This window comes from Oncorhynchus clarkii, chromosome 13 (assembly GCF_045791955.1).
Source record: "Oncorhynchus clarkii lewisi isolate Uvic-CL-2024 chromosome 13, UVic_Ocla_1.0, whole genome shotgun sequence".
NCBI lineage: Eukaryota > Metazoa > Chordata > Actinopteri > Salmoniformes > Salmonidae > Oncorhynchus > Oncorhynchus clarkii.
In genome coordinates this window covers 46,676,489-46,703,612 of record NC_092159.1, presented here as the reverse complement: position 1 = coordinate 46,703,612, position 27,124 = coordinate 46,676,489, and the positions used below count along the sequence as shown (strand labels likewise).

Genomic DNA, 27,124 nt, shown 5'->3' with positions numbered 1-27,124 from the left:
CTCCCAAATGGATCTGTCTCCACCATAGCCATGATCAGACTCAGTCCAGGGGAGAGGAGTATATAGCTTGGTTATTGTTATTTTATTGTGTTACTTTTTACACTTAGTTTATTTGGTAAATATTTTTAACTCTTTCTTAAACTGCACTGTTGGTTAAGGTCTTGTAAGTGAGCATTTCCCGGTAAGGTTGTATTCGGCGCATGTGACAAATAAAAATTGATTTGATTTGAAGCCACCCTGCCAGCTCCATACTAAGTTCCATGTCTGGGCTCATTCAGATATATATGTGTTGTTTGTTGACGCATTATTTCCAGTGGGGGTATTTAGCTAAATAGAGCCTGTGGTGAATTGGGCACCGAACAGCGTGTACTATCTATTTTCTCATCTTTTCTACTCTCCTCTCTCATCCCACCGGTCTGGTTCTTATCTAGCTACCCTCTGTTCCTCCCTCTCTCACTGGCCAGACGAGAGCAGTCCCCAGGCCTCTGATGTTGTGTTACATAAGTGAGAAAAGCAGAGAGAGAAAGAGAGAGAGAGAGAGAGAGAGAGAGAGAGAGAGAGAGAGAGAGAGAGAGAGAGAGAGAGAGAGAGAGAGAAAAAGAGAGAGAGAGAGAGAGAGAGAGAGAGAAAGAATCCTGAGGGAGGAGAATCAAAGACAGAGAAAATGTGGGTCGAGATGATGTGTGTGCCGGTATTTGTGTGTGTGTCTATGAGTGTGTGAATGAGAGAGAGAAACTGAAGAAGTCCCCGAGGCAATGACAAAGACAGTAAGAGTGTACCATAGTGTTAGAAAGAGAAAGGAGACAGAGACAGTGAGTGTACCATAGTGTTAGAAAGAGAAAGGAGACAGAGACAGTAAGAGTATACCATAGTGTTAGAAAGAGAAAGGAGACAGAGACAGTAAGAGTGTGCCATGGTGTTAGAAAGAGAAAGGAGACAGAGACAGTAAGAGTGTACCATAGTGTTAGAAAGAGAAAGGAGACAGAGACAGTAAGAGTGTGCCATGGTGTTAGAAAGAGAAAGGAGACAGAGACAGTAAGAGTGTGCCATGGTGTTAGAAAGAGAAAGGAGACAGAGACAGTAAGAGTGTGCCATGGTGTTAGAAAGAGAAAGGAGACAGAGACAGTAAGAGTGTACCATAGTGTTAGAAAGAGAAAGCAGACAGAGACCGTAAGAGTGTACCATAGTGTTAGAAAGAGAAAGGAGACAGAGACCGTAAGAGTGTACCATGGTGTTAGAAAGAAAAAGGAAACAGAGACAGTGAAGTAAGTCAGACAAAGGAAAAAGAGAAAGTGGAATAAAGCGAGTTTTAAAGAAAAGACTAAGAGCTTTTTTAGGAAAAGGCCATTGATGCATGAGATGAGACAAAGCAGGGTAAATCTGTGCTACCGTGGAGCTGGGCGTGTTGGTGCCATATCCAGAGGAGGGCAGAGATGCCAGGGACCATCGTCGACCATCCGCCCTTCAGAGGAGAAAAACAATGTACAATATTAAACCTGAGAGCATCAGACTTCTGCCCAACATCCTCAATGCATCCACCAATGGAACTAATATGGAAATATGCGAAGGAGGCGACGCCCACATCCTGTATAACACAACTGATCCACCGTGTTGTGTTAGTCATACGAGCCATCCGAAGGGAGAGGGAATAGAGTGGAGTGGCCTGGCCATTGAGTTTCTATGGGGCTGCAGCATGCTGCAGTGACAGACTGGCAGAATGATTTGATAAATGAGAGCCGTGAGTACAGGAAGCTATTACTGCTCCTGCCTCTGGTCCTAACTCTGACTGACTGACTGACTGGGAAGAGATGGTATGACCTGGCTAGGCTCTTTGGCTTCCTCTCACCACTGATTCTGAGAGGTGTGATCATTCTCACTGGGAGGTACTAGACCTGCATCTAACAGGTATTCACCTCTCCCTCCCTCTCTCACACACACATACACACACATGCATACACACAGTGTCAGGGAGCTGTTACCTTCTGGAGGAGGCGAATGAGAAGTGTGCCGGGGTGCTGGAAGATAAGTTGCGTGGGCTGTCCAGAGGGCTACTTCCTGGAAACATAAAGGAATGGGAATAGAGAAACAGACAGAGCATGAAAGAGGAGGAGAGGTAATGACGTGTTTACAGTAGGATGTTTGCAGTCCGAGATGGCTGTAGTACGTACCGAGGTGTCCAGGGAGGGGCAGAGGAGAGTGTGGGCGGTGGGGCAGAGTGGGAGAGGTGGTGGACAGGATCAGACTCTTCCTGTTACTGGTACGACAACTGGAAACACAGAGAAAGAGAAATAGAGGGAATTGTATGAACAATGATGTATTAGCAGGAGACCTTCTGTGAAGGTTTAGTGTGGTACATAAAAGAGAGAGTGTGTTACTGCAAGTGTGTGTGTGTGTGTCTTCAAATGTGTGTGTGTGTGTGTTCGTGTGTGTGTGTATGTGTTTGTGTGGACATGTGCGTATGCAGGGCTCACTGCAGGAGGACCAAGGCGATAAAGAAAATTCTATTTGCCATCAATCCCCAGCCGTCTCCTCTCATGCAAGATAAGGGTGAAGAGTAGGAAGGAGGGAGAGATACAGATATACAGAGAGAGAGAGAGAGAGAGAGAGAATGGGAAGACAACAGGATCCTCTCAAATCCATGGGAGAATCTCAATCCTAATTGGAACCTCCACTCCACACACTCTCATCCATGTCGTACTACACATGATGACTCTGAGTCACACACAGGCGTTCTCAGTAATGGCACGAGGTCTCTTTAATGACACTAATACCCCACAGCTCAGATTAATTTAAAACACACTCAGATAGCTCCATCAGTGTGGCTTGGCTTTACCGTCAAGGAAAGGAGGAGAGATGCTGCGTTCATATGCTGGTCGGAAATAGGAAACTCGAAAATGTCCGACTTGCTGATTTGTGGAATGCGGCAAGTGTATAACTACAACCAGTTAGCAAGATATTCCTAGTTCCATATAGCATGTTAATGCGGGAAGAGTCCTGCTGTTTTTCCACATCCTACCTCTGTCACACAGGGGAGAGGTTATACAGACATGCTTGTTGCCATAGCCGCAGGAAGTAGGGGTGAAGCACCCCCTAAGAAATATGAATTTAAAAAATATATAAATAACAATAAAAAAAATAGACATTGTTTTTTCTCCACAGAAGTGGCGCACTGGGCCTTTACTAGTAATTTATTAGCCCTCCGTAGCCCGGAAACATTTTTTCCCCAAAAAGTGTCTCAAGCCTTGAACAATACAACATTTAACTGATTGAAAGTAAGAGGAAATCAGTGAACAAATTCCATGGTCAAGGCTACGACGGCGCCAGAGCAATGAATGAAGCTTACTCAGGTGTTCAAAAGCGCATATCAGACCGGGAGCCTAATGGTTCTCAGGCAGGCCTAGCTCTTCATGTGTTTAAGTTTAGAAAACTATCTCTCTGCAGAAGCGACAGTTACAGGGTTGGTAAAAACAGCTTGATTGCTCTAGCAACATCCGAGAAACTGGGCAGAAGGGAATAGTACTTCAAATACAGCAATTGAACATCTTTAATTGAGCCTCTCATTCTCCTTCAACACGTTATTGAAAGAGATTAATTGCATCGAAAAGTTATTTAACAATCTACAATGTTTGAATTTCCAACTTCAATTACTGAACAAGAAATTACATTATTGCCGCCAGCAAGCAGTCTAAAGATGGCAGCATTGCGACACCATGTATAGTGTTGTGAAATGTTAACACCATGTATAGTGTTGTGAAATGTTAACACCATGTATAGTGTTGTGAAATGTTAACACCATGTATAGTGTTGTGAAATGTTAACACCATGTATAGTGTTGTGAAATGTTAACACCATGTATAGTGTTGTGAAATGTTAACACCATGTATAGTGTTGTGAAATGTTAACACCATGTATAGTGTTGTAAAATGTTAACACCATGTATAGTGTTGTGAAATGTTAACACCATGTATAGTGTTGTGAAATGTTAACACCATGTATAGTGTTGTGAAATGTTAGCACCATGTATAGTGTTGTGAAATGTTAACACCATGTATATATAGTGTTGTGAAATGTTAACATGAGGAAAGGATGACCGAATAGCAGAGGTGGGACCAAGTCATTGTTTTACAAGTCACAAGTAAGTCTCAAGTCTTAGCACTCAAGTCCCAAGTCAAGTTCCAAGTCAAGACAAGCAAGTCCGAGTCAAGTCTCAAGTCAAGACCGACAAGTCTCAAGTCCTAAACTTTGAGTTTCAAGTCCTAAACAAGTCATAATGTGCTCTTCACCAAATGTAATACCATTTCATATTTTTAACAAGAGTAATTGTTAGTATATTACATTTACGCAAATCATGAATGCTTTTAAAAATATATATATTTATTACTTTCAAAATAAACGTTATATTTCCATGGAGACTTCTGGCGCCGACAGAGATGGCTGCCTCGCTTCGCGTTCTTAGGAAACTATGCAGTATTTAGTTTTTTTACGGGTTATGTCTTACATTGGTACCCCAGGTAATCTTAGGTTTCATTACATACAGTCGGGAGGAACTACTGAATATAAGAGCAATGTCAACTCACCATCATTACGACCAGGAATACGACTTTCCCGAAGTGGATCCTGTGTTTTGCCCACCACCCAGGACAATGGATCGGATCCCAGCCGGCGAACCTAAACAACGTCTCCGTAAAAGGGGCAAACGAAGTGGTCTTCTGGTCAGACCCTGGAGACGGTCACATCGCGCACCACTCCCTAGCATACTACTCGCCAATGTCCAGTCTCTTGACAACAAGGTTGATGAAATCCGAGCAAGGGTAGCCTTCCAGAGAGACATCAGAGACTGTAATGTTCCTTGCTTCACGGAAACATGGCTCACACGAGACATGCTATCGGAGTCGATGCAGCCAGCTGGTTTCTTCACACATCGCGCTGACAGAAACAAGCATCTTTCTGGTAAAAAGAGGGGCGGGTGGGTATGCCTTATGATTAACGAGACGTGGTGTGATCATAACAACATACAGGAACTCAAGTCCTTCTGTTCACCTGACTTAGAATTCCTCACAATCAAATGTCGACCGCATTATCTACCAAGAGAATTCTCTTCGATTATAATCACAGCCGTATATATTCACCCCCAAGCAGACACATCGACGGCCCTGAACAAACTTTATTTGACTCTATGTAAACTGGAAACCACATATCCTTAGGCTGCATTCATTGTAGCTGGGGATTTTAACAAGGCTAATCTGAAAACAAGACTCCCTAAATTCTATTAGCATATCAATTGTGCAACCAGGGCTGGTAAAACCCTGGATCATTGTTATTCTAACTTCCACGACGCATATAAGGCCCTCCCCCCGCCCTCCTTTCGGAAAAGCTGACCACGACTCCATTTTGTTGCTTCCAGCCTACAGACAGAAACTAAAACAGGAAGATCCCGCGCTCAGGTCTGTTCAACGCTGGTCCAACCAATCTGATTCCACGCTTCAAGACTGCTTTGATCACGTGGATTGGGATATGTTCCGCATTGCGTCCAACAACAACATTGACGAATATGCTGATTCGGTGAGCGAGTTCATTGGAAAGTGCATTGACGATGTTAGACCCACAGCAACTATTAAAACATTCCCAAATCAGGAACCGTGGATTGATGGCAGCATTCGCGCGAAACTGAAAGCGCGAACCACTGCTTTTAACCACGGCAAGGTGACCGCAAGGCAATCAAACAAGCTGTCAGTATAGAGACAAAGTAGAGTCGCAATTCAACGGCTCAGACATAACAGGTATGTGGCAGGGTCTACAGTCAATCACGGATTACAAAAAGAAAACCAGCCCCGTCGCGGACCAGGATGTCTTGCTCCCAGACAGACTAAATAACTTATTTGCTCGCTTTGAGGACAATACAGTGCCACTGACATGGCCCGCTACCAAAACCTGCGGACGCTCCTTCACTTCAGCCGACGTGAGTAAAGCATTTAAACGTGTTAACCCTCACAAGGCTGCAGGCCCAGACGGCATCCCCAGCCGCGCCCTCAGAGCATGCGCAGACCAGCTGCACGGACATATTCAATCAATACTTATCCCAGTCTGCTGTCCCCACATGCTTCAAGAGGGCCACCATTGTTCTTGTTCCCAAGAAAGCTAAGGTAACTGAGCTAAACGACTACCTCCCCGTAGCACTCACTTCCGTCATCATGAAGTGCTTTGAGAGACTAGTCAAGGACCATATCACCTCCACCCTACCTGACACCCTAGACCCACTCCAATTTGCTTACCGCCCCAATAGGTCCAAAGACGACGCAATCGCAACCACACTGCACACTGCCCTAACCCATCTGGACAAGAGGAATACCTTTGTGAGAATGCTGTTCATCGACTATAGCTCAGCATTTAACACCATAGTACCCTCCAAACTCGTCATCAAGCTCGAGACCCTGGGTCTCGACCCAGCCCTGTGCAACTGGGTACTGGACTTCCTGACGGGCAGCCCCCAGGTGGTGAGGGTAGGTAACAACATCTCCACCCCGCTGATCCACAACACGGGGGCCCCACAAGGGTGCGTTCTGAGCCCTCTCCTGTACTCCTTGTTTGCCAACGACTGCGTGGCCATGCACGCCTCCAACTCAATCATCAAGTTTGCGGAAGACACTACAGTGGTAGGCTTGATTACCAACAACGACGAGACGGCCTACAGGGAGGAGGTGAGGGCCCTCGGAGTGTGGTGTCAGAAAAATAACCTCACACTCAACGTCAACGAAACAAAGGAGATGATCTTGGACTTCAGGAAACAGCAGAGGGAGCACCCCCCTATCCACATTGACGGGACAGTAGTGGAGAGGATAGTAAGTTTTAAGTTCCTCGGCGTACACATCACGGACAAACTGAATTGGTCCACCCACACAGACAGCGTTGTGAAGAAGGCACAGAAACGCCTCTTCAACTTCAGGAGGCTGAAAAAATTTGTCTTGTCTCCAAAAGCACTCACAAACTTTTACAGATGCACAATCGAGAGCATCCTGTCGGGCTGTGATAATCTTTATGGCCTTCCTGTGACATCGGGTGGTGTAGGTGTCCTGGAGGGCAGGTAGTTTGCCCCCGGTGATGCGTTGTGCAGACCTCACTACCCTCTGGAGAGCCGCAACTGCACCACCCACAACCGTAAGGCTCTCCAGAGGGTAGTGAGGTCTGCACAACGCATCACCGGGGGCAAACTACCTGCCCTCCAGGACACCTACACCACCCGATGTCACAGGAAGGCCATAAAGATTATCAAGGACAACAACCAGCCAAGCCACTGCCTGTTCACTCCGCTATCATCCAGTTCACCCCGCTATCATCCGCTATCATCCAGAAGGCGAGGTCAGTACAGGGACCGAGAGACTGAAAAACAGCTTCTATCTCAAGGCCATCAGACTGTTAAACATCCACCACTAACATTGAGTGGCTGCTGCCAACATACTGACTCAACTCCAGCCACTTCAATAATGGAAATTGATGTAAAAAATGTATCACTAGCCACTTTAAACAATGCCACTATATAATGTTTACATACCCTACATTACTCATCTCATATGTATATACTGTACTCTATACCATCTACTGCATCTTGCCATCTTTATGTAATACATGTATCACTAGCCACTTTAAACTATGCCACTTTTATGTTTACATACCCTACATTACTCATCTCATATGTATATACCATCTCCTGCATCTTGCCTATGCCGTTCTGTACCATCACTCATTCATATATCTTTATGTACATATTCTTTATCCCTTTACACTTGTGTGTATAAGGTAGTAGTTGTGGAATTGTTAGGTTAGATTACTCGTTGGTTATTATTGCATTGTCGGAACTAGAAGCACAAGCATTTTGCTACACTCGCATTAACATCTGCTAACCATGTGTATGTGACAAATACAATTTGATTTGATTTGATTTGAAATACATGGGTAGCCATGAGAAAGACCCCCCCCCCCCCCCCCCCATAGCGATCAACTATCGAGGATCGTAATCAGGCGATGTAGGCTTGTACACAATCGCCCAACCTTAACACACACACACACACACTGTGTGTAGTTACAGTAGGCTAACGTATATCAATGGTTTTAGGAACAGCAGTGACATCAGGCAGAATTTAGGCTACCAACTGCCTAGCCAGTTGTAGCTCAATCTTGGGTGCAATGATCACATTCCCGCACTGACTGACTGTGTGGAGGATCATTGATTTAACGTTATGTTAGCCTACATGATACTGTCGTGTCTTTACTATCATTAAATTGAAGACTTATGGTTTTTATCAAAGATTCTCTGTAATTAGTATTACGCGATCAACTTATTAATCATGTAAATGTAATTAACTAGGAAGTCGGGGCACCAAGGAAAAATATTCAGATTACAAAGTTATAATATCCTAAAATAACTTTTCAGATATTTTATCTGATCAATTAGTCTTGGAATTCATGAATTATTTACTTTACCTCACATTAGTCTCATTCCAAATGTCGTAAGTTGTTGGTTATCTGCACGAACCCAGTATCATACTCACTCATTCATCCTATACAACAATTAGATGTAAACCCCATATCTGAGGCTATTATATAAACAGTGTTATGGCAATGTGGCCACACCATCTCCCATGAGCTTCCCCAAGTTGTAACAAACAGACCAGTTCGTAGCGATCTTTTATACTTTCTCCAGAACATGAAATTTGTTCGTACCTCAAGTTCTGTGAGGTGGAAGGAATTCCTTTGTTCTCTATGAAAATGTACTCTCTCTATACTGTGTGTCCATGAGGAGATCCTCAGGAATTTACGACGTCTCTCTGGCCACAGCAGCCTAGTTGAAGGAGGAAAGGGGGAGGCAGGGAGAGGGGGATAGGGCTCGCCACACCCAGAGGCAACGTCATGACAATACACTAGTAAAGTAATAAAATATATAGCTGTCGGCTATATTAGCCACGACTTACCATTCTTTGTGCATCTTCAAATGTCTAACAAAGTTGGAAGTTGTTGCGCCTCCGTCTGTAATTTCCTTCCCGCATGTTTTGCAAGTTGCAATCCGTTTTTTGTTGATACAGCGCCGTCTTTATATCTGAAAATAATAATTTTGTTTATCATCTTTCCAAGGGCTCCATCTGAATTCACCCGCCGACATTCCTCTGCACTGCCACAAACATTTTTTTCTCAGCTGGCACAATTTGATTGGCTGCTGTCTGATTCAAACTGTAATCTGTTAAATGAAGAGTTGATGCGCTGCACACTTTTTTAATAGCATCATTTTTTTATATCTGAGCTTGGGGAGGGTATCAAGTAAGGTCGAGTCAAAAGGCTCAAGTCCAAGTTAATAAGTCACAAATAATTGGTGTTAAAGTCAAAGTCGAGTTGCATGTCATCATATTTGTGACTCAAGTCTGACTCGAGTCCAAGTCATGTGACTCGAGTCCACACCTCTGCCAAATAGGCCTACCAATAAACATTTATCCATTAGCTAAAGCTCTAGGCTACATGCCTTGGCACCACAGAAAGCCTATCATCGAATAGATGTCACAATTTCAGCACCATGGACAGTGATCAGAAGTCTATACTTTGTTAGTGCCTGTCTGGTTAACAGGAGGACAAACTCCTACCTTGTGGGGATCCAGAGAAGCTGCTTTATGCCAATGGCACAGATAGGGGGGTCTACCTATGTCAGAGGACCTTCCCCTTTGCCCTCCCACTCCTCAAGTGCCCTTTTGGGTATTTTTCTGTATACAGTTTTTGTCATTGTTGTTCTGAACCCACTGACCCCAAGTAGTTGTGATGTCATCACCCACTCCCTACCCCGTCTGTTGGTTTGCACTGTACAGAGCTCACATACTGCCGGTTGTGCCTTTTCCCAATCTGCTCTATATGGAGATTGCGTGCTCATGGTATCCAAACATGCATGGCTTGAAATGCAGTCACCGTTCGAGTGTGTGTAGCAAGCAGGAGAGGCTGGTGAGAGGAGCTATAGGAGGACGGGCTCATTGTAATGGCTGAAATACAATAAATGGAACAGAGTCAAACGTGGTTTCCATATGTTTGATACCTTTACATTTATTGCATTACAATGAGTCTGTCCTCCTATAGCTCATCCCACCAGCCTCCTCTGGTAGCAAGCCACAGCAACATAGCATTTGAGTAACACTTGATAACACTTAATTTAAATAGCCATCCATATTCGGTCTGGTGGTTGACTGTTACCGTGACAATCCAATTGCTAACTCAACGACAAGCCGATGCTGATGACCAGTGCAACAGTGGTGCAATTCCATCGAGGTGCAATTCCCACTCTTTCTTCCTTCCGACTGGGCAGAAGCAGAGAGGCAGCAGTTGGTTCACATACCTGTGTGAAGCTAGCCACAATAAGGATTAGCCACATAAGTGGAATTTGTGCTTCGCTTAAAAATTAAAGTCCCCAATTAATACTGACCAAAACAGATACAGAGTGGAATAATGCCATATTTGGACTAGATATTAATGCTAAACAAGGTTGGAATGTTGTTATATAACTTAAAAATAAATGCAATAATTTATTAATTGGACAATGAACAGTAAAAGAAACCGTTACTTGGTGGTATACATACATGCACATGTACAGCCTATAGAGTGTGTACCCATGAAATGGGGTATTAGCCTACTCAGTGACACCCACAGAACACAGATCTTGGGTATTCGGGTTATGAGTGGACCAGAGAAAGAATTCTAATCCCCACCCAACTATTGCTGAACAACATATGTCATCAATTATTTTAGGGCACCAGGCATATCCATTCAGCCTTTCCCAGCACACAGGCAGATACGCGAGAGGAACTCTCCTTGACCACACACACACCCCCCCCCCCCCCCCCCCCCCCCACTATCACCACACCCCACCACCACACACACAGTATCTTTGACGTTGTTTCAGAGGAGTGTTTTCAGTCTGAATAAATGCAGAGTCACTGGGACTAATAGGCTGATCGCTGAGTCATGACGTGAGCTGACTGTAGGATCACCCAGTCGGACAGACACAGAGGCAGTCGCAGAGACAACCTCCTCTATTCCATTGGGAGACAGTGACAGAGTGCTGCTAGCAACCAATCACAGACAGTCTAGTCAGGCTGCAGGTAATGCTAATGATTAGCATGACTCTGCAACAAATCTGTTCAATCAACCTGTGTTTGCTCTATCTGTTTGTTTCAGTTGCGAAGATCATACTCCTGTGCTTGTGGTTATTACTGAGAATGTTGATAAAGAGTTGATCACAAAACCAGCTGTTAGCCTAAACCCAAATATCATCAACCACTAACCAGAGTGAGGAGTTCATTCATTTTTGTTTTCATTCCCTATCCTATAAAATATGATCCATCATCAAGTTTATAGTTATGGTCATTTACGGTCTCGACTCTTTAGCCTTTGCTACAAATGGATGCCTCTGTAATCCTAATTTGTGGTCCTCATCCCCAGCACTGGGCCTCTCCAGATTCAATCGTAATTAAACGTGAGGGAGAGGCTTTGGAGACGTATTAATTAAAGTTTCATTTCACTGCAGATGATGGTGGGTGCAGAAAGCGACGGCGAGCACATTAAACACTGTTTCACTTGGCTTTCATCACGTTCGTGGTTAATTGTTTCTTCAGCGACTGGGGCTATTTAAAGAAGTGCAGGGCGCTCTGAGGCAGTGAGAAACCCAGAGTACAAAGAGCCTCACTGGCTGAGATTCTACTTCTGTGGTTCTCAAACTAGCAGGGTAAATGCACTCTCAATGCTGTGGGAAATAAATAGGGCTAAGTGTTCACACAAATATGTACACACGCACACAAAGGCACGCACGCAAACGTACACACATGCAATTTAAGATGCACTACATGGCCAAAAAGATGTGGACACCCCTTCAAATTAGTAGATTCGACTATTTCAGCCACATCCGTTGCTGACAGGTGTATAAAATCTAGCACACAACCATGCAATCTCCATAGACAAACATTGCCAGTAGGATTGGCCATTCGGAAGAGCTCAGTGACTTTCAATGTGGCATCGTCATAGGATGCCACCTTTCCAACAAGTCAGTTCGTAAAATTTCTGCCCTGCTAGAGCTTCCCCGGTCAAGTGCTGTTATTGTGAAATGGAAATGTCTAGGAGCAACAACGGCTCAGCCGCAAAGTGGTAGGCCATACAAGTGCGCAGAACAGGACCGCCGAGTGCTGAAGAGTGTTGCGCGTAAAAATCATATGTCCAACACTCACTAATGAGTTCCAAACTTCCTCTGGAAACAACGTCAGCACAAGAACTGTTCGTCGGGAGCTTCATGAAATGGGTTTCCATGGCAGAGCAGCCGCACACAAGCCTAAGATCACCATGTGCAATGCCAAGCAACGACTGGAGTGGTGTAAAGCTCACCGCCATTGGACTCTGGGGCAGTGAAAATACATTCTCTGGAGTGATGAGTGATGCTTCACTATCTGGCAGTCCAACGGATGAATCTGGGTTTGGCGGATTCCAGGAGAATGCTACCTGCCCCATAGTGCCAATTTTAAAGTTTGGTGGAGGAGAAATAATGGTCTCGGCCTGTTTTTCATGGTGAAGGGAAATCTTAACACTACAGCATACAATGACATTTTAGATGTACATTTTTATTTAACCATACAATAACATTTTAGATTTACATTTTTATTTAATCTTTATTTAACTAGGCAAGTCAGTTAAGAACAAATTCTTATTTACAATGACGGCCTACCGGGGAACAGTGGGTTGACTGCCTTGTTCAGGGGCAGAACAACAGATTGTCAGCTCGGGGATTCGATCCAGCAACCTTTCGGTTAGTGTCCCAACGTTCTAACCACAAGGCTATCTGTCGCCCTGAATGATGATTCTGTGTTCCCAACTTTGTGGCAACAGTTTGTCGAAGGCCCTTTCCTGTTTCAGCATGACAATATCCTACTGCACAAAGCATACAGAAATAGTTTGTCGAGATCGGTGTGGAAGAACTTTATTGACCTGCACAGAGCCCTGACTTCAACCCCATCGAAGTCCTTCAGTACACCCCCTTACTCATTATTTTAAAGGAAAATGAGTGTTGGTGTAATGGCTTTATAATTTAGGACCAGTCCCCCATGGCCCCGGGGCCCAGGCCCATTCTCTGATTGCTCATTCAGGGTCACAGCCAGACAGGACAGTGGGGAGATGTGGATGTTTGTTTCAGCCCCAGTGCCTAAGGCTGGACAGAACCGGCTGACTCCACACAACCTCCCAGCTGACAGGCTTCTCACTGCCTGGGGCTTCTCACTGAAGAGGAGGGATGGAGATTGAGAGGAGGGAATAAATTAGGAGGGATGGAAAGGAAGGGAGAGATGGAGAAAGAAATATAGGTGGGGAGAAGACATGGAAAATAACAAGGACAAGGGAAGAAAGGGATGGATAGAAAAAATAAAATCAAGTGGAAGAGAAAAAAGGAGGGAGGAAAGAGAGAGAGAGACAAAGAGAAATGAGGTAGGGAAAGGGAGGATGTTCTCCCAGTGGTGCTCATCATCCTTGCAGGTGTAACCAGTGTGAAATGGCTAGCTAGTTAGCGGTGCGCACTAGTAGCGTTTCAATCGGTAACGTCACTCACTCTGAGACCTTGAAGTAGTTGTTTACCTGGTTGTCGATGTGTTCAGAGGGTCCCTGGTTCAAGTCCAGGTTAGGACGAGGAGAGGGACGACAGCAACACTGTTACACAGGAGTCATGACGTTGGCCTGGGGGTAGGTTTATGACAGTCATAAATACCTCTTCCCCCCTTTTTCCTCTCTCTACCCTACTGATGTTACATTTGCAAACCCCTTGGCTAAAATAGAGATTCTGGGAACATCAGAAGGTGGGGGGAAATTAACTATATTCTGGTAATCCGACCAATTGAACATATGCAGTGGTACTTAATGAATATGATGTCAGTTTGGTTGTCATCTGAGACATTCTCAGTAATGATACGATGACATAAACTCTACAGTGGAAAGTCTACACATCAGAGTTATCGGATTCACTTGGAATTGTTGTTCAATTTAAATGTTTGAATATGAAATCATTTGTGATGGGATGAAATGTGAGTTTAGCTTCTAAAATGTGAGAATTTGGTTTTCATAAGGTTAGGGCTCATGGGTTATAAAACTTTTCAGACACACCCTTCTCGCGCCACTATATAAAGCCTTGACGAAAATGTAACTTCCTGTTCCGAGGATATGAGGACGACGGTCCGATGTCAGAATGGTTCAGATAATAACTACAGAACGAAGCCAACATTAGAGTGAGCTTTGGTTGCAAATGGTATGAACTTTGAACTCTTATTCACAACAGAAGTGATACCTCCTAGCCGTTGAGTTAGCAACAGCAGCTGCAAACGAGGGTTAGGAAGGAACAGACAGAGTATCCCGTCTATCACACAACGACGTTACTACAACTTCAAAGGACAAAGGACTCGGTTTGGCAACACGGCCTTCCATCTACCACCAACCTACCGAAGCGCAGCTCAGAGTAAATATTTATTGCATTTTCCTTTTCCAAATGGGCAGTAATTTAGAATGCATAAAATGCTGTATTTACGATAGCACAGCATCTTCCTTTGGTCCTCAGTCTTCCCGCTCTTTCACTCAAACCCATCCCTTTTCTTTTGTGTAACCAGCTGTCATATCTGTTCCGCCCGCTAGGGACGTTTTCCTTTATGACGTAATTTGTAATCAAGTTATGATTAATTATGCGTATGTGTAATTCTGTGTGATTAGTTAGGTATTTAGTAAATAAATAATTAAACCCAATTTTGTATTGCTGATTCAACTTGTTAGCCAGGTTTTGTGAAGATAACCAATAATTTACAACTTTCAGATGAGACTGAATTAAGGTGACGATTAATATTGACTGCTATTGATGTAAAATATTATTAGGTCTTTAAGAGTTTATTCGGAAGATAACAGCTCTATAAATATTAGTTTTTGGTGCCCCGACTCACTAGTTAATTACATTTACGTGATTAGCTCAATCAGGTAATATTAATAGCATGTCATATCACTTAATCCGGCATAGCCAAAGACACGACACAGGTGTACGGTAAACATGACCCAGTTCTTTCACAGTGCTGTACACACACACACACACACACACACACACACACACACACACACACACACACACACACACACACACACACACACACACACACACACACACACACACACACTATAATGTAAACACATGGAAACATAGCGAACACACACATTCACAAAAAAACATAGGCCCTTCTGCTTGAACAAAATGCCTGACAAATAGGAGCCCTCATCCCCTTATTTATGCTTATCCTCTGCCTTTTCATCTATTCCCCCTCTCTCTTCCTCCATTCACAGCAGAGGGAACAGACCTCATTAATACTGAGCAAACCAAACCATGTCTCCCTCCATGCTAACAAACAGGCAGGTGCAACATTACATTCTATGGATGTGATGACAAATTTGAAACTGATTATATTCTGAAGGACAAAGAGAATGCGAGAACGTGAAAGAGAGCAAGAAAGAGAGACACAGAGCTGCGATGGAGGGAGGAAAAGAGAGAGAGAGCAAGAAAGAAAGAGAGAAGCTGAGGTTGAGATGAGGTACAGCAGGTGTTTACATCTGGCACTGGAGAGATGGATAGAGGAGGGGGAAAGAGATGGGTGGAGAAGAGCTGAGACTGGTAGAGGAAAGGAGGGGAAAGATGGATAGAGGAGGGGGAAAGAGATGGGTGGAGAAGAGCTGAGACTGGTAGAGGAAAGGAGGGGAAAGATGGATAGAGGGTAGCGTGAACAATGGGTGGAGAAGAGCTGAGACTGGTAGAGGAAATGAGGGGAAAGATGGATAGAGGGTAGCGTGAGCGATGGGTGGAGAAGGGGAGATATTAGTAGAGGAAAGGAGGGGAGAGAGATATAGGTAGAATAGGAGACTACTGGGTACAGGAGAAGTGAGAAGGAGGCAGAGGAGAGAGTTAGTGGAGAGGAGAGAGCACTGAGCGGTGGGCTCAGATCACATGTTGGCTTGTTGCTACGCAATGTGCAGCAGGGGAGACACAGATAAGAGTTGAGAGAGGGTGACCAGTGAGACGAGGAGAGGAGACAGAGGAGAGAGACACCCGACTCCATAGTTATTCAAGTTCACAGACCATGTGAGATGAAAAGAAAATGACAAAGGAGAAGCAATAATGTGAAAGAGCGAAATAACAAAATACGGTGAATGTATGATGTGGGTGCATTAAGATTTTTTTTAAATGGTGTAAACAATGGCTACAATAGTACCAAAAAGTTACAATTTTTGTAACAACCCAAGCTAGACCACAGCTTGTCGTTTCCATTGTGAGCAAATTAAGCATAGTGGGCAGAACAAGCATGGAGGTGGGCAGAGCCAATCACGAGCTAGCGAAATCCTATTGGCATGGTCTAGTATGTATTAGCATATTTCCGTTAAGGAACGCCTACTCTGCGAAGTGCGTGTGTGCAATAACTCAATTCGCCCCTGCACTCATTCCTACGTTATTTATAATGAGGGATATCTGAAGAAAATCGGACCACTCTGAAATGAAAATGGATGGCCCTCCCTTCAGTAAAATATATTTTTACCCGACATTACTTGAACTTTTGAAAAAAAACAAGTGACCCTCCGCTATGCCCAAAATAATAATTAAAACATGAAGTGGATAGCAGAGGACATGCCTACCATTTACCCTCACTCAGAGCAGAGACCTGAGCCTTTAGATATGCAGTTTCAGAAACGGTCCTTCATTTTGTAAGCATTAGCCTACATGGCAAATTATCCAGAAGGTTGTCCACCATTACACCGTGGACAAGGGTAGCTGTGAAAAGATCTCCATTATAATAAAAACACTGCATGAATGTATCTGAGAAAAAAATAGTCTTTTATAAAAGCATTTCATGCAATTCTACATTATTTTACATGACTGGAGACGTGCAGAACAGCGCATGACAACTAATGAGCGCATGCTGCAGCACCGGAGAGGTTGTGATTTCTAAACAGGCTATTGTTTAAAAAAGAGGATAAGGTTGGAACAGTGCTGAAGTTGTCTATCAACTGTAAAAATTGAGTAAAAATTGAGCGACAACAGAACCAGTTACAACTGATGTTTCTAAAAGTAAATGCAAAGGCTCTGTAGAATGACTGCATATCCTAATAAGGTATTTTTCATTTAATTATTTTTCAATCTCAATAAAAAAAAAAAATGTAACTGCAGAGGAGTATTTCTGCCTGTAATAATCCACTTTTGTGGGGAAAACCTCATTCTGATTGTCTGGGCCTCCGCCCCTGTCCAGTCATGTAAAATCTACAGTGGTGTAAAGTACTTAAGTAAAATATACTTCAAATCAAATCAAATTTTATTTGTCACATACACATGGTTAGCAGATGTTAATGCGAGTGTAGCGAAATGCTACTTACCACTGCTACACCTGGCTATCAGCGGAGCCTTGTCTGGCAGCGAAACAGTTCAATATAAAAGTAGTTTTTTGGGGGTATCTGTACTTTACTTGACTATTTATATTTTTGACAACTTTTACTTTTACTTTACTACATTCCTAAAGAAAGTAATGTACTTTTTACTCCATACATTTTCCCTGACACCCAAAAGTACTCGTTACATTTTGGATTCTTAGCAGGACAGGAAAAAGGTGCATTCATGCACTTATTAAGAGAACATCCCTGGTCATCCCTAGTGCCACTGATCTGGTGGACTCACTAAACACACATGCTTTGTTTGTAAATTATGTCCTAGTGATGTTGTGTGCCCATGGCTATCTGTAAAATAAAATGACAAAACTGAAAATGGTGCTGTCTGGTTTGCTTAATATATAAGGAATTTAAAATGATTAATACTTTTACTTTTGATACTTAAGTATATTTTAGCAATTACATTTACTTTTGATACTTAAGTATATTTAAACCAAATACTTTAACTTTTACTCAAGTACTATTTTACAGTGTGACTTTCACTTTTATTTGAGTCATTTTCTATTTAGGTATCTTTACTTTGACAGAAGTATGACAATTAGGTACTTTTAAAAAAAAAAGTTGATTAGTGACAGAATGTCAATATTAGTGACAGAATCACACATTACTTCCCAAGCAAAGATATTCCTTTAGCATCGGTCACGTCTTTCCCCTGCATTTTATAACTTGCTTCTAGCATAAAGCTCTGCGGACTAAAGCGTCGATACAGATTGTGTTATATCAATATCATTATCAATATCATTATTATCATGATATATGATATATCATTATATCATATTTCATTGTGTTATATCAATCAGGCCTTTTTAAAAACATTTATCCAAAGCTAACAAGGGGTAGGCCCAGTAGGCCCAGTGGCCATTTTAGCATGTAAATCCTGGTGGGGCTAACTCCCCCCCCCCCCCCCAAAATGAATTGCACTATAACGGTGACAAACGGTGCCCAGAAACTATTAGGGCCTACATAAAGCTGTACCAACAGCAGAGCTTTCTTTTCAGCACCGTGGAGTGAATCTTTACCACTACTACACCTGGCTATCAGCTGAGCCTTGTTTGGCAACGAAACAGTTCATTCAGCTTCATTTTCTGCCTTTAAAAATATATAACTATTTGTTCAGCACTTTTGAAATTGTACAGCCACAGAATTCAGAACATAGGCCGTTCTTACAGTAGTCTCCCTGTTCACCAAGACAGAACCGTAGGACAAATAAAGTGGCCATATGAGCCTACAATGAGAGGTCTTACAATATTTGATGATGACATTTCACTAAAACAGGCTATAGGCTACATGTACACCACCAAGTCAGGAACAAATGGCTAAATTATGAGGGGAAAAGGGGCCAAATTATTAGGGTGAGGAACATAGGCTAATAACAGCTTACCATTTTATTTATTTTTTATTTTTATTTCACCTTTATTTAACCAGGTAGGCTAGTTAAGAACAAGTTCTCATTTACAACTGCGACCTGGCCAAGATAAAGCATAGCAGTGTGAACAGACAGCAACACAGAGTTACACATGGAGTAAACAATAAACAAGTCAATAACACAGTATTATTTTTTTATTTTTTTTTATTTAAAAAAAGAGTCTACATTGTGTGCAAAAGGCATGAGGAGGTAGGCGAATAATCACAATTTAGCAGATTAACACTGGAGTGATAAATGATCAGATGGTCATGTGCAGGTAGAGATACTGGTGTGCAAAAGAGCAGAAAAGTAAATAAATAAAAACAGTATGGGGATGAGGTAGGTAAATTGGGTGGGCTGCAGCGATCGGTTAGCTGCTCAGATAGCAGATGTTTAAAGTTGGTGAGGGAGATAAAAGTCTCCAACTTCAGCGATATTTGCAATTCGTTCCAGTCACAGGTAGCAGAGAACTGGAAGGAAAGGCGGCCAAATGAGGTGTTGGCTTTAGGGATGATCAGTGAGATACACCTGCTGGAGCGCGTGCTACGGGTGGGTGTTGCCATCGTGACCAGTGAACTGAGATAAGGCGGAGCTTTACCTAGCATGGACTTGTAGATGACCTGGAGCCAGTGGGTCTGACGATGAATATGTAGCGAGGGCCAGCCGACTAGAGCATACAGGTTGCAGTGGTGGGTAGTATAAGGTGCTTTAGTAACAAAGCGGATGGCACTGTGATAAACTGCATCCAGTTTGCTGAGTAGAGTACTGGAAGCCATTTTGTAGATGACATCGCCGAAGTCGAGGATCGGTAGGATAGTCAGTTTTACTAGGGTAAGTTTGGCGTCGTGAGTGAAGGAGGCTTTGTTGCGAAATAGAAAGCCGATTCTAGATTTGATTTTGGATTGGAGATGTTTGATATGAGTCTGGAAGGAGAGTTTACAGTCTAGCCAGACACCTAGGTACTTATAGATGTCCACATATTCTAGGTCGGAACCATCCAGGGTGGTGATGCTAGTCGGGCGTGCGGGTGCAGGCAGCGAACGGTTAAAAAGCATGCATTTGGTTTTACTAGCGTTTAAGTGCAGTTGGAGGCCACGGAAGGAGTGTTGTATGGCATTGAAGCTCGTTTGGAGGTTAGATAGCACAGTGTCCAAGGAAGGGCTAGAAGGAGACAGAATGGTGTCGTCTGCGTAGAGGTGGATCAGGGAATCGCCCGCAGCAAGAGCAACATCATTGATATATACAGAGAAAAGAGTCCGGCCAAGAATTGAACCCTGTGGCACCCCCATAGAGACTGCCAGAGGACCGGACAACATGCCCTCCGATTTGACACACTGAACTCTGTCTGCAAAGTAGTTGGAGAACCAGGCAAGGCAGTCATTAGAAAAAACGAGGCTACTGAGTCTGTCGATAAGAATATGGTGATTGACAGAGTCGAAAGCCTTGGCCAGGTCGATGAAGATGGCTTTACAGTACTGTCTTTTATCGATGGCGGTTATGATATCGTTTAGTACCTTGAACGTGGCTGAGGTGCAACCGTGACCGGCTCGGAAACCAGATTGCACAGCGGAGAAGGTACGATGGGATTCGAGATGGTCAGTGATCTGTTTGTTGACTTGGCTTTCGAAGGCCTTAGATAGGCAGGGCAGGATGGATATAGGTCTGTAACAGTTTGGGTCCAGGGTGTCTCCCCCTTTGAAGAGGGGCATGACCGCGGCAGCTTTCCAATCCTTGGGGATCTCAGACGATATGAAAGAGAGGTTGAACAGGCTGGTAATAGGGGTTGCGACAATGGCAGCGGATAGTTTTAGAAATAGAGGGTCCAGATTGTTAAGCCCAGCTGATTTGTACGGGTCCAGGTTTTGCAGCTCTTTCAGAACATCTGCTATCTGGATTTGGGTAAAGGAGAAGCTGGGGAGGCTTGGGCGAGTAGCTGAGGGGGGGGGGGGGGGTGGAGCTGTTGGCCGAGGTTGGAGTAGCCAGGAGGAAGGCATGGCCAGCCGTTGAGAAATGCTTGTTGAAGTTTTCGATTATCATGGATATATCGGTGGTGACCGTGTTACCTAGCCTCAGTGCAGTGGGCAGCTGGGAAGAGGTGCTCTTGTTCTCCATGGACTTTACAGTGTCCCAGAACTTTTTCGAGTTAGAGCTACAGGATGCAAATTTCTGCTTGAAAAAGCTGGCCGTTGCTTTCCTGACTGACTGCGTATTATTACTTTCTTAGCTACAGTATACATATCTCCCTGGCATATTACAGCATTTATGCAGCAGCATACAATACATTTTTAAACTCACCATGTTGTGCTGTGCTCACTTGAACAAAGGAGTGGAGCGGAGGTCCCTTGTGGGCAAACTTTGTCATCAAAGTCTGGCATTCTCTGGATTTATGGTGCTTTCAAGGCAACTGAAAACTCGAAGAAAAACCCCAAAAGTTGAATCATGATGTCAGTGATCTTCAGGTTGGAGCTCGAGAAAGAGGCTCAAGTTCCAGACTTGGAATTCCAAGTTGGATGACCGTTCAAAACGTATTTTCCCAGTGTGGCAAAATGGCAAGATTATGTTATAATACTTTTATTGCATCATGGTTGTTTTATTCAACAGAGTAGAGTATTCTTAACTATTGTGTATGTGTTCTTCTGAGGATGGGCCTCTGGGAGATAACACTGACAGGAGATTTACGATGTCTTTTGGATGATAAAACCTAAAGAGCATTCCAGAGCATGACTTAATGTTTCTGTTCTATACCGTACAAGGGAGAGATGGTTCCAGTTTGGAGTCTGTAAACTATTGACACAGCAGATACTGTCTGCTATGTATTATAGCTATCTTTCATACATATCTTAACCTTGTGACCCATTATATATATATGTTGTTCATCATGTAGGTTGAGTGTGTATTCCTGTGTGAAGGGGGCACCTTGGAGGCGTAAGAAGGGCCGAGTCAGTGGAGGATGATCTGAGAGTTAGTCGACTCAAAGACACCTATCATTGGTCGGTTGCGGGCGACCTAGAGCCGTCCTGACACTGAATTGATCACAGTGGGGATTGGTGCGGTTTGTAGGGGGGAGGAGCCAGGGTGACTGTGGGTTCTGTGTGAAGTACGGTACCTGGTGTAACCCTATTGGAAGAAAGACCTCGTTCTGAAAAGTGTCTGTGTGAGTGTCTAAGAGACCCTCAGAAGTGGTGAATTCCAATTATTTTAAATGTGCTAGCTAGGTATGCCCTGGGTTTGGTAATTTAGCGTTAATTATCTAGAATGTGTGTAAACTAGTTTACAAAGGGGTGTATCTTGGCTATAAAAGACCTTTGTACTTTTGTCTTGGTGCTCTCAACGGATCATCAGAGATGGTGATTTGTCAACCAGCCATCACTATTGCAAAGCTCTCACTATTAAAGATTTAGTTTAAGTATAACTCTGACTTGTGTGATAAGTTTGTCTCTCCTCATTTCATAGTAAAGAAATGAACCACCACATTTGGAGACGAGGATGGGATATGAATCTTCACTTGGTGACCGCTCCTGACGACCTAAATAGTGCACGAGGGATCCCTCAAACTTGGGATCCCAGGGAGACCACACTTCGGGAACGGAGCAGATGAACCCACCTTTGATCTGAGAGGCAGCGAGCCGAGTGAATACCACATCTCCAACTTAGTTTTTTTTAAGAAAGAGGTGAGCGAACCACACTTAAAGTTGAGTTTTTGAGAAAAGCCTCTGTTACGTAGGCTCTGAGTGTGTATTCCTTTGTGAAGGGGGCACCTTGGAGGCGCAAGAAAGGCCGAGTCAGTGGAGGATGATCTGAGAGTTAGTCGACTCAAAGACACCTATCATTGGTCGGTTGCGGTCGACCTAGAGCTATCCTGACGCTGAATTGATCATAGTGGGGATTGGTGTGGTTTGTAGGGGTAAGGGGCCAGGGTGACTGTGGGTTCTGTGTGTAGTACGGTACCTGCTGTAACCCTATTGGAAGAAAGACCTCATTCTGAAAAGTGTCTGTGTGATTGTCTAAGAGACCCTCAGAAGTGGTGAATTCCAATTATTTTAAATGTGCTAGCCAGGTATGCCCTGGGTTTGGTAATTTAGCGTTAATTATCTAGAATGTGTGTGAACTAGTTTTGGTCATTTAATGTTAAAACATCTGGAATCTGTATGAACTAGTTAAGGCCATTTATGATACAGTATAAGATAGTAAGGTGAACCTGTAATTGTTTTAGACCTGTACTTGTTTTAAACCGGTAATTGTTTTAAACCTGTAACTAATTTTAGAAGTATTGGAAGATGCAAATGTATGAGTTGCATTATCCTAGGAACTAATCATGAGATAGAAATGAGAAAATATTCCTGCAGGTTAAAATTCCTGCATGCGAAAGTATTTGGGCCCCTTGAACTTTGCGACCTTTTGCCACATTTCAGGCTTCAAACATAAAGATATAAAACTGTATTTTTTTGTGAAGAATCAACAACAAGTGGGACACAATCATGAAGTGGAACGACATTTATTGGATATTTCAAACTTTTTTAACAAATCAAAAACTGAAAAATTGGGCGTGCAAAATTATTCAGCCCCCTTAAGTTAATACTTTGTAGCGCCACCTTTTGCTGCGATTACAGCTGTAAGTCGCTTGGGGTATGTCTCTATCAGTTTTGCACATCGAGAGACTGACATTTTTTCCCATTCCTCCTTGCAAAACAGCTCGAGCTCAGTGAGGTTGGATGGAGAGCATTTGTGAACAGCAGTTTTCAGTTCTTTCCACAGATTCTCGATTGGATTCAGGTCTGGACTTTGACTTGGCCATTCTAACACCTGGATATGTTTATTTTTGAACCATTCCATTGTAGATTTTGCTTTATGTTTTGGATCATTGTCTTGTTGGAAGACAAATCGCCGTCCCAGTCTCAGGTCTTTTGCAGACTCCATCAGGTTTTCTTCCAGAATGGTCCTGTATTTGGCTCCATCCATCTTCCCATCAATTTTAACCATCTTCCCTGTCCCTGCTGAAGAAAAGCAGGCCCAAACCATGATGCTGCCACCACCATGTTTGACAGTGGGGATGGTGTGTTCAGGGTGATGAGCTGTGTTGCTTTTACACCAAACATAACGTTTTGCATTGTTGCCAAAAAGTTCAATTTTGGTTTCATCTGACCAGAGCACCTTCTTCCACATGTTTGGTGTGTCTCCCAGGTGGCTTGTGGCAAACTTTAAACGACACTTTTTATGGATATCTTTAAGAAATGGCTTTCTTCTTGCCACTCTTCCATAAAGGCCAGATTTGTGCAATATACTGATTGTTGTCCTATGGACAGAGTCTCCCACCTCAGCTGTAGATCTCTGCAGTTCATCCAGAGTGATCATGGGCCTCTTGGCTGCATCTCTGATCAGTCTTCTCCTTGTATGAGCTGAAAGTTTAGAGGGACGGCCAGGTCTTGGTAGATTTGCAGTGGTCTGATACTCCTTCCATTTCAATATTATCGCTTGCACAGTGCTCCTTGGGATGTTTAGGAAATCTTTTTGTATCCAAATCTGGCTTTAAACTTCTTCACAACAGTATCTCGGACCTGCCTGGTGTGTTCCTTGTTCTTCATGATGCTCTCTGCGCTTTTGACGGACCTCTGAGACTATCACAGTGCAGGTGCATTTATACGGAGACTTGATTACACACAGGTGGATTGTATTTATCATCATTAGTCATTTAGGTCAACATTGGATCATTCAGAGATCCTCACTGAACTTCTGGAGAGAGTTTGCTGCACTGAAAGTAAAGGGGCCGAATAATTTTGCACGCCCAATTTTTCAGTTTTTGATTTGGTGCATTTATACGGAGACTTGATTACACACAGGTGGATTGTATTTATCATCATTAGTCATTTAGGTCAACATTGGATCATTCAGAGATTCTCACTGAACTTCTGGAGAGAGTTTGCTGCACTGAAAGTAAAGGGGCTGAATAATTTTGCACGCCCAATTTTTCAGTTTTTGATTTGTTAAAAAAGTTTGAAATATCCAATAAATGTCGTTCCACTTCATGATTGTGTCCCACTTGTTGTTGATTCTTCACAAAAAAATACAGTTTTGTATCTTTATGTTTGAAGCCTGAAATGTGGCAAAAGGTCGCAAAGTTCAAGGGGGCCGAATACTTTCGCAAGGCACTGTAGTTAATGAACTGAACTAAACTGTTGTTCTGATCTGTCCTCTTGAGGTTATAATGAAGGTGACATCAGACGGTATCTTAATGCATGGAAGAGATAATTGGACCGAACAGTGTGTGTACCTCAAACCCCCCTCGAACAGTGTGTGTACCTCAAACCCCCACTGAAGAATAGTGACAAAGGTGTTCAATACAGCCCTGTCCGCACCACTTCTACCGAGAGAAATGAGTCCGAGCCAGCAACCAGTGTACAGCATCCAATCTAAGCTATCAACTGCTTTTCTATCATGTTTTTCTCAGGAGTGTGAGAGGAGTCCACATGGAGTGAGCATGGGGAGAGATCTGTTCTAAACTGCTCTTATGTTACTGGTATACTGGTTGATGAATGGACAAGACATAATGGGTGGTGAAGGTGATGGCTGCTCAGGTGAGACATTGAAATTTGGACATTATAATGGCCATCCACTTTTAACTGTAAAGCTATGAAGAAGACGAAAAGGACACCAGAAGAATCAGTGCCTGAAGGAGGGGGTTGGTCAACTGTGCCCAAAATTGATTTAGACTTTTGGGGTATCAGGTTGATTGTAGAGGTCTGCACTACATAAAATGATAGTAATTTAGATTAAGAATGCATTGAGATACTGATCTGTATTATTTAAAAAAGTTAATAGTAGAATTATGGCCTAATTATACCGGATGCTAATATAAATGTACATTCTGCCAATGTGTGTTAAATTATTTATTTTTTACTTTGAGTGATAGGACCAATTTGAATCACTGAGCAATGTCATTCTACATTTTGGTTGGATAATTCATTGGGTTTTTAATTATGATTTGGAAACTGAAGGATTGATTTGAGTTTAGTATGTTAATAATTATATGTGTGAGGCCATTAATGTATTAGGGATTTATTGTTTTGATTGTTGTTATGAACTAAAGATGTTGAAACTATTCTCATCATGCCATGGTGAATGAAGAGGGTGAGCTCCGATCTGGAGAGTGAAACTGATCCTAATCTATTTGATCTATAGGCATTGCCATATAAATAGTGGAATCATGATGCTTGTCTTGGGTCATGTTCATTAGGCACCAATGGAATAAAATGTACTTTAACTAAGAGTCACAACCTGGATTTGTCCAACAAGATATGCTAATTTTAGTTTCTGGGATGGAAATAGTAATTTGCACCCCACCATACCATGCTGATCCATTGGAGTGTGATGGATAACTAAATAGTATTTTTATTAAACTCCATTGTTGCATGCACTGCATTATGCATTAAATATGTGATTTTCACTGTCTATGAAGATGTAGCTTTGAATCTCAAACTGTATGCATTTTTTGTTTTTCTTCATGGGATTCGTGCAGGTGACTGTGTATCATAACCTTCCCAGACAAATTGCTAGAGTGCTTAGAAAATGTGTTGGAGGTTGAAATGGGAGACAGTGCTGAGTTTCTTGAAAGGAGGCTGAGCCAGTGCTATAGCAGCCAGTCACGTGTGTAACGGTATTCGTCGTCTGAAGAAGAGGAATCATCGGACCAAAGCGCAGCGTGGTAACTGTTCATGCTTTCTTTATTAAAACTCAACACTATAACAAAAAATAACAAAGAGAATAACTGAAACAGTCCTGAAAGGTGCAAAACACTATACAGAAATGAACTACCCACAAAAACCATGTGGGGAAAAGCTACCTAAGTATGGTTCCCAATCAAAGACAACGATAGACAGCTGTCCCTGATTGAGAACCATACCCGACCAAAAACAAATAAATACAAAAACATAGAAAAAGGAACATAGAATGCCCACCCAAATCACACCCGGACCAAACCAAAATAGAGACATAAAAAGCTCTATGGTCAGGGCGTGACAACGTGCAGGAACCCCATGCAATGAGTTCTTGTTTTTGTGCATCTTGGTTTATGTAGAATATATGTATTTTCCACATATGAATGTTCTTAAATCTTGACATTTTCTTTGAAGGATTCTCAAAATGGGGGATTATGGTGGCAAAATTGCAAGATTATGTTATAATACTTGTATTGCATCATGGTTGTTTTAATCA

General features: G+C 42.9%; 1 protein-coding gene across 1 annotated transcript in view; it reads right to left on the bottom strand.

Moving 5' to 3' along the window:
• The window catches only part of LOC139364905 (microtubule-associated serine/threonine-protein kinase 1-like), a 65,643-nt gene that overhangs the window by 16,201 nt on the left and 22,318 nt on the right, over window positions 1–27,124 (bottom strand). The window contains exons 3-5 of the mRNA XM_071102125.1: window positions 2,169–2,266; window positions 1,980–2,055; window positions 1,390–1,462 (exon numbers count right to left, since the gene is read on the bottom strand). Of these exons, the coding sequence (XP_070958226.1) occupies window positions 1,390–1,462; window positions 1,980–2,055; window positions 2,169–2,266 (247 nt within the window). The remainder of the gene's footprint in view (window positions 1–1,389; window positions 1,463–1,979; window positions 2,056–2,168; window positions 2,267–27,124) is intronic.